Source organism: Xiphophorus hellerii, chromosome 9 (assembly GCF_003331165.1).
Source record: "Xiphophorus hellerii strain 12219 chromosome 9, Xiphophorus_hellerii-4.1, whole genome shotgun sequence".
Lineage (NCBI taxonomy): Eukaryota > Metazoa > Chordata > Actinopteri > Cyprinodontiformes > Poeciliidae > Xiphophorus > Xiphophorus hellerii.
This window is the reverse complement of record NC_045680.1, coordinates 27,374,625-27,382,413: the sequence shown is the minus strand read 5'-3', so window position 1 is coordinate 27,382,413 and position 7,789 is coordinate 27,374,625. Positions and strand designations below refer to the sequence as shown.

Here is a 7,789-nt window from a genome sequence, read left to right as displayed (position 1 = left end):
TGTAATTGAACCCCAAAATATTAAGAATAAGGAGACTCTAAAACTGTTCATAATAAAATAAATACATCAATAAAGGTGGACTGCTACCCAGTAGAGAGGTTCTGCATCTTGGTGTTTATGTTCCATAAGATGGTGGCTCTGGTCATTCTGTCATGGTACAGAAAAAGTCGACTCAGATAATCTGACCAAAATAATGAGATCCTAAGTCCGAACTCAGACTTTCTTGGAGAGAATATATTTCAACTTACTCTGGAACACCTGGGGATCCCCCAGAACAAGCTTGGCAAAGTTTTTGGGTAGATGTATAAATGACTTTTCCTCCTGGATCTGTTACTCTTGTTATCGAGCATTCTAAGAGAAAGTTTGTTGTTTTGTTGTTTTCCTTTTCTTCTTTAGTTTCCTGACCTTGCAGTCAAAAGATTTGTTAGGATGTCTGGATGTCCACTGGATGGACTTCAAGTGCCTGTTTGGAAATGGCCAAATCCAAGTCTTTATGTTTTGGTATTGAATTCCCAGCAATAACTATTTATCTCAACACTTTTATGATTTCTTTAAAACTTGGTATTATGTTAACAACACACCTGTGTGGTCCAGACCAGCAAACAGCCCATTAGAAGCATCTAGTTGAATTCTGACATACACTCCCTGTGAAAACAGCTGGATTGTATTACTGTTTTCATACGCTACTTTCACATTTTGAATTAATTTTTCTTTAATATATACTGACATGGCTGAGTCTTTTGAAGATTTCAGTGCATTTTAAAATGTGAACATTTCTCTTTAATTGACCATTTTTACTTTAATTGTAAAAAAGAGCTAATGCATAGTATTTTTCGCCGGAAATCGAGGAATGTACTCTTCCGGGAAAAGGAAGCGTCAGCAAAATCAGGGTGGTGTTTTTGAACAGTTTGAACAGAAAGTGGCAGCTCTGCACCGGAGAAGCTAAAAGAAAAGGAGTTGTTGTTGAAGTAGCAGGTGGCGGTGCAACCTTTAGAACAGCTCTTCGGTGAGTTAAGCGACGCGGAGCGCCATGTTGGTTGTGCTGTCATTTATTTCACTGCTGATAAGCAGCCATGCTCTTATTCAGGTGTCAAATCCTAAAGCGAGCGTTACCTCGTTTTTTCTGTGAGGCCGCTGAAAGGGTGAGTTAGATAAATGCTGCCTTTTCTGGTCTGCGTGTAATTTTTCGCCGTCAATACGGAACAGAAAATGGGGAATATGCCTGCTCATTTACGGAGTTCCAATCTGGAGCACCATTCTGCTGGCTAGCTGCCTTAATTAAATGAGCTGCAGGCAGCAGCGACTTGGTTTTACAATTTGAACTGTATAATAAATAGAAGACGATGAGGAATGATTTTTAGCACTTGGTTATTGGTTGACTTGAAAATATCCAGCGCGAGTACTTTAAGTCCAATAAACGCGAGAGCGGTGGTTACAGCAGCTAACAGATGAAGCAGCTAGTTACTACAAGATAAATTCACTTTGGTCACGCGCACAGCTGGTTCCTAGATCCTGAAAGTCACGTGACATTCAAAGGACCCGATGTGAAATATTATGGCCTGCGTCGTTTTGGGCTAGGTTTTCAAGTTTTTTGTTAAACTTGAGTCTAACTTATGAATAATTGTGGCAGAAGGTCTTTGATGAAGAAAGTTTTGTTTGGTAAATTCTTCTCTGGACACGGTTTGTTATGTGTGCAGATTTTAGTTAGTTGAAATTTTTGCTTTCCATTAGGAGCGTGGTACTGAAGTAGTTACAATTAACCCAAGTAGTATCAGTAAGTTCAAGATAAAATTTTCCTGCATTTATTCCACTGTCACATCTGCATATTTAAAAATATGAAGTCAGTTTTCACCCATTATGTTGTATCATAGCATCCTCATTGCCCTTTGGATAGACCTCAACCATGCTAGTCAGAGTAGAAAAATGTTTGTTAAAAAAGATCAGACGTGTCTGAAGTTAGTTTAGTGTATTTCTTAAAGCTTTGAACCTCCGGGTAAACTACCTTCTCTTATCTTTTCTGTGTAAGGTTTTTTGGAGAGGCATGAATGACTTTGCAGTTCTCAACACTGGGCGGAAGATGCCCCTTATTGGACTGGGCACATGGAAGAGTGAACCTGGAAAGGTAAAAATAGGATGTTTTATGTTATTCACCCTTTTCAAATTTTTTTTTTTCTCCGAAGAGTTTTTGTGGCGCTAGTGGCTCGTATTTTTTCGACAGTAGGCAGACAGGAAGGAGGGTGAGGAGAGGGGGGAAGACATGCGGCAAAGGTCGTCGGGAACGGGAGTCGAACCCGCGACGTCCGCGTCGAGGACTAAGGCCTCCAAACGTGGGGCGTGCTAACCCCCTGCACCACCACAGCACGCCCCATTCACCCTTTTAAGAGATGCTCTATATTCTCAAAAATGTATACATCGTTGTATTCAGGTGGTCCAGATGGATAAAATCCAGCGCATAGAAGTTCACTCAGGAGCTCAGTGAATTCACAACAGATGCCAGAAGATTTCTGTTGACACAGATTTATTGCTGCTAAATATTACACAGTCAACTGTTGGAGTTATTATGACAAAGTGGAAGTGAGTTGCATTTTCAGTCATGAGCTACTAGGCCATGACATGGTGGTCAGAACCACCACTGGACTCTGGAGAAGTGAAGTATTGTTGAAATGTACGATTAATTGTCTCCTTCTGACAATCCAATGGATGAGTCTGGGTTTGGTGGTTACCAGGACAACTGCACAGGACACTGTAGTGCCAAACTAGCAATTTAATGTTATTTTTCTGGGCTTCTTTGAAATGTGCAATTAAATGTGAATCTGTCTGTTTTGATTGGATTGATTTGAATTTACATTTCTGGATATGGATTGTAACTGTTGTGAACTGACATCTACAAATCTACAGAATGTAACTATTTAGCTCATCCACATTACATTACCAATTAAGAATGTTTTGAATGTATTTCACTGCCCATACTGGACAAAAGTCTCAGTGATTTTAACAACTGATGTGATTTTATAATTTTTTCTGTGCGAGTTTTAAAGTGGTACAGACAATTCTATCATTCTTAGGAAGTTCTTCATTCTCCAGGCCTTCATATGAGTTTTGATAACTGCTCAGGTCTCTGCTCATCTGAACTGACAGGTGAAACAAGCCGTTGTGTGGGCCTTGGAGGCTGGCTATCGTCACATTGACTGTGCAGCTATCTATGGGAATGAAGTTGAGATTGGAGAAGCTCTGCAGGAGATTCTGGGCCCAGACAAGGTGAAGCAGCCCGTCTCATCAGACTGAGCCCTGAGCTGATGTTGCACTCTTTATCTTTTTGTATTTTATCAAGCACATAAATGTTCCACTTACATGGATGTTGAAATATTATGTTTACAGTTTTCTTAACATAATAATTCATGTAAAACTTTTTTTTCTTCTTTTTTTACCGATTCCCTCCTTTTATGTCACACATTCAAAGTTATTTAAAGTGTTTTTTTCCTAAGAGCTCTCGTCTCGTTCTTCAGTCTCTGAGACGAGAGGATGTCTTTGTCACATCTAAGCTGTGGAACAACCGCCATCACCCAGAGGATGTTGAGCCTTCCCTCCTGAAAACACTAAAGGACCTGAAGCTGGAGTACCTGGACCTGTACCTCATTCACTGGCCTTACGCCTTCCAGTAAGTTCAGCAGCTTTTTTAGATCAACGTAGTGATGGGAAAACTGTCCTCACTGTGGCTCGGCGCCTTATAGAACCGCCTGTAGGAACAATAACTCTGTGGCTGTTTTCTGTCTAACTTTATCAGCCTCATCACTAGCTGCATTTCCTCTGACCATACAATTTTGTAGTTTGACATTTTGAAAATAAATCTGCTTAATAGGAACACGCCTATTTTGCAAAAAACTTTGGATTTTGATAAAAAGTCATCAAAATTTCTTTATTTTGTAAAACTGGAATGGAATCACACTTGACCAACAACCAAATATTGTCACTGGCACAAACTGCAAAGAAGTACAGGAAGTAGTTGGAGGATGATGATGTGACATTTTTTTAATGACTTATCACATGAGGAAACTTATTCACATGTGAATTTAATTGCGTTTCTTATTTAATGGAAGCGCAGTAATTGCGAATTGCAGCCTTTTTTTTACATATCGGTGGAATATTGACAAAGTTATGCACATTTGTAATGGAAACGCAGCTTTACTCCTGTTCATTGAGGTGCGCTGAGATACATTTATACACTGCTAGCCTGAAGGACCTATCAATGCTTTTTAATCATGTTTAAGTCTGGACTTTGACTGGGCCGTTGGTACACCTAGATTACTTTCATTTTCAGCCATGGTGCTGTAGATTTGCCAGATTTAATTTCAGTCGGTGATAATAACTATGCATAGCTTAGCATAGCTATTATCACTTCCCTCCCACCCCCAATAGTTTTACTGTACTAGTGCCTTTGTTCAGTGATCATACAGGAAACAGGCAGAGATACTGTAAGGTTGGGAGTCAAACTGTGTGCAGCACTCACACCTGTCTCCCGACTCCGTTTGCCAGACGAGGAGACGCTCTGTTCCCCAGGAAGGAGGACGGCTCCCTGCTGTACGATGACACAGACTACAAGGTGACCTGGGCAGCCATGGAGAAGCTGGTGGAGAAGGGCCTGGTCCGATCCATCGGCCTGTCCAACTTCAACAGCAGGCAGATTGACGACATCCTGTCTGTGGCCAGCATTAAGCCCACCGTTCTTCAGGTACATGACGTTGCTTCAAAGGTTGAGGAACGGAGAACAACCAGCTGAAGGGGCTTCTGTGCATCTGTCTGGCAGGTAGAGAGCCACCCGTACCTGGCCCAGGTAGACCTGCTGGCACACTGTCGGGACCGGGGTCTGGTGGTGACCGCCTACAGCCCCCTGGGGTCTCCAGACCGAGCCTGGAAACATCCAGATGAACCCGTCCTGCTGCAGGAGCCTGCAGTTCTGTCACTGGCAGAGAAGTACAACAAGTCTCCTGCTCAGATCATCCTCAGGTGATTTTACTGATAACAGTGTATATACGGTACACCACATGCATGTAGTGCTGACTTTGTCCTCCTGTATCAAACTGTGTCACATATTGTGTAGTAATACGCTGCTTTGGTGCTTACTGTATGTTAGATGGACTTTATAATAGCACTCGTCAAGGAGCACTGTCACCATAACAACTGTTGCTGCACGATAAATTGCCTGAGAAGTTATTTCAATAAACAATAATGTTGTGGTTTCAACACCATTTCCAAGTAATAAAATAATAATGGCTCAGACCAAGTCACCAGACGGAAGTCTTTTATCATCCAGTTTTTGGTAGAAAGAGAAAAACGATAAAATATACAAATGGAAATTATTGAGTTTGTTTAAATTTATCATGGATTAATTGATTTATTGTTTACTGAGGCAGGCCTAGTAACAATGCATGTTTTGAAATATTAACTACTCTATATTTATTTTATTCTCCTGTTTTGTTGCTCATAGGGGAAGTATTTTAAGTCAATTTATGTAATTATGGCTAATATAAATTCTAAATTCAGCTTTTTGTTAAATTACTATATTACATAAAATCAATAGAGATTTTAGCATTGAAATGTTATGTTACATATTATAGAGAGAGAGTTGTCCAGATGACAGTTGTTGACACTGTAACACCTGTATCTGGCCCAGGCAACAAGCAAGGTCTTCAGAGGGTTGTATCCAAGCATAAGATTGGAAAGTCTAGTGTAAGGAAAATGTGGCATAATAAAAAAAAAATGAATAGGAGCAAGAGACATCTGCAGTATTTGGGTGATGACTTATGAAAAATAGTGACAGTATTTCTTTACATTGGAGTATTAACAAATGCTGCAGGTTTTCTGTTGGTCACACACAAATAAGTTTAAAAAAAGCATTTGTTGCTTTCTGTTGCTACTTTTCTGGTGCCAATTCCTGCTATTTAGCTGTATTTTTTCAACAGTGACACAGGATGTCACCACTCATTCCAATATGAAACTACATACATTTTTTGTCTACAGACTTAAAACTGTCTTGACAGTGACCCTATAAACTGACAACTAAATTTTTAAAACAAGAATATGCTGCAGCTTTTAAAACTATTGCAAATTTAGTTGGTTGTCAAAGAAAAAAAGGGAAGCACCATGAGCTAAATCTGGAAAAAAGTCAGTGAGTCAGAAAACCCACTGATTTAGTAGAAGTAAAAGGACAAACAAGAGGAAGCAGCAATGACTAGAGTATGGAAAAATCCCAGTAATGAAACATGTCACTGGTTGGTGGGTTCCAGTAATGCACATCTTGCGACGAGTCTTTAGCTGGAAACTTTTCAGCCCCATAGAGTAGCGTTACATCTCCTGAGCCAAAATGTAGAAGTAACATTCTGTGATTAAATGAAATTTAGTGTCAGTTGGCAACAATAGGAGAAGAGAAATGAAAATTGGACTTTAAAGAGGCAGTGTTATGTAAAATAAACATTTTTGAGCTTTACATCATGTTCTAAATTATTTCCTCACCACATACATACATGCAGTGTTGCTCTGATTCTGTCATGCATGTTTGAGAAATCCTCCTCCTCTGAGCTTCCGCCTCACGGAGCAGCTCTCCCACTCAGCTCTTCAGACTAGCCAGCAGCTCATCTGATGAAATTATTATAGGAGCTACTTATCAGTGCTGGTAAAAACATCCTTAAAGGGTTAATGGAGGAGCCATGTTGTGATGACTTTCTGAAGGCAGAGTTTCAGAGCAAGAGTTTTTAAAGAGACAGAGGCCCAATTTCAACATGTTAAATTAGAAAGTAAAATATCTTTTAAGTCATATTTGATCTATATATCATTTTTATAACAACTGAAGTTAACATAGTTTCTTGATAGTGCTATGAAATGGCACCATGAGCCTGGAAAATACTTACTGCCCCTTTAAAAAAAATCTGTAATTCATGAAGATATAATAGATATAACCTCTTTCCTACCATGCAAGCATGGATTTGAATTGGATCTTTAAATATAAATGTAACTTTTTTTTCTTTTGTGGTTAAGGATACTGGGCCACATGCCAATTTTTCTCCCATATCTGTATTTATGTAGTCATAAACACGGTTTCTCCAAGTCTGTTCAACTCTGGTCCTTTCAGATGGCAGACACAACGAGGCGTAGTAACAATTCCTAAGAGTGTGACAGAGTCGCGCATCAAGGAGAACATCCAGGTAATCTGTCTGTCACACCAGTTTTCTTCCACATGATAACATGTTTGGTGAGCTCAGGTGTTTTTATTTGCTGAATAAACTCTTTTTCCATCAGGTGTTTGATTTTACCCTTGAAGCAGAAGAAATGAAAAGCATCACAGCACTAAACAGAGGCTGGCGCTACATCGTACCAATGATTGAGGTGAGTAGGCAGCATGTCAACATGATTTGCAGTTCCTCTGCAGCCGTTTGAAGCAAAAACATGACCTAGATGTCAAAAAATATCCGCCCAGGCAAGAGAAGCGCACTGACTTTGGCTTTAACTGTTTCAGGTGGAGGGGAAGCGAGTTCCCAGGGATGCAGGACATCCTCACTACCCCTTCAACGACCCCTACTGATGACCAACACTATAGCCTCAATTTGTGCCTTCAACTTTAACCTCACATCGCTCACCAGTGTAGTTGTGCCATCCATCTTCACTCTGTTAGATTCTGCACTTGTCGTTTAAATGCATCATGATAACAGTCTGAGACTGTAAAGGAACTACTGTAACTGAATGCACACCTGTTCTTTTTTTAAATAAACATTTTGTTACGTTGTCTGGTGGGTTT

The 7,789-nt window shown here is 40.0% G+C and overlaps 1 protein-coding gene across 2 annotated transcripts; it reads left to right on the top strand.

Moving 5' to 3' along the window:
* Positions 1-843: 843 nt before the first annotated feature.
* Positions 844-7,777, top strand: akr1a1b (aldo-keto reductase family 1, member A1b (aldehyde reductase)). Of its 2 annotated transcripts, none has more exons than XM_032572888.1 (9): positions 844-1,006; positions 2,027-2,122; positions 3,139-3,258; positions 3,507-3,658; positions 4,534-4,729; positions 4,805-5,004; positions 7,127-7,199; positions 7,294-7,380; positions 7,511-7,777. In XM_032572888.1, exons 2-9 carry the CDS (start codon positions 2,042-2,044, stop codon positions 7,574-7,576), a joined length of 975 nt encoding a protein of 324 aa, XP_032428779.1. In that variant the 5' UTR covers positions 844-1,006; positions 2,027-2,041; the 3' UTR covers positions 7,577-7,777. The 2 variants fall into 2 exon arrangements, with proteins under 2 accessions (XP_032428779.1, XP_032428778.1); XM_032572887.1 differs by lacking the exon at positions 844-1,006 and adding an exon at positions 1,014-1,142.
* Positions 7,778-7,789: the final 12 nt, after the last annotated feature.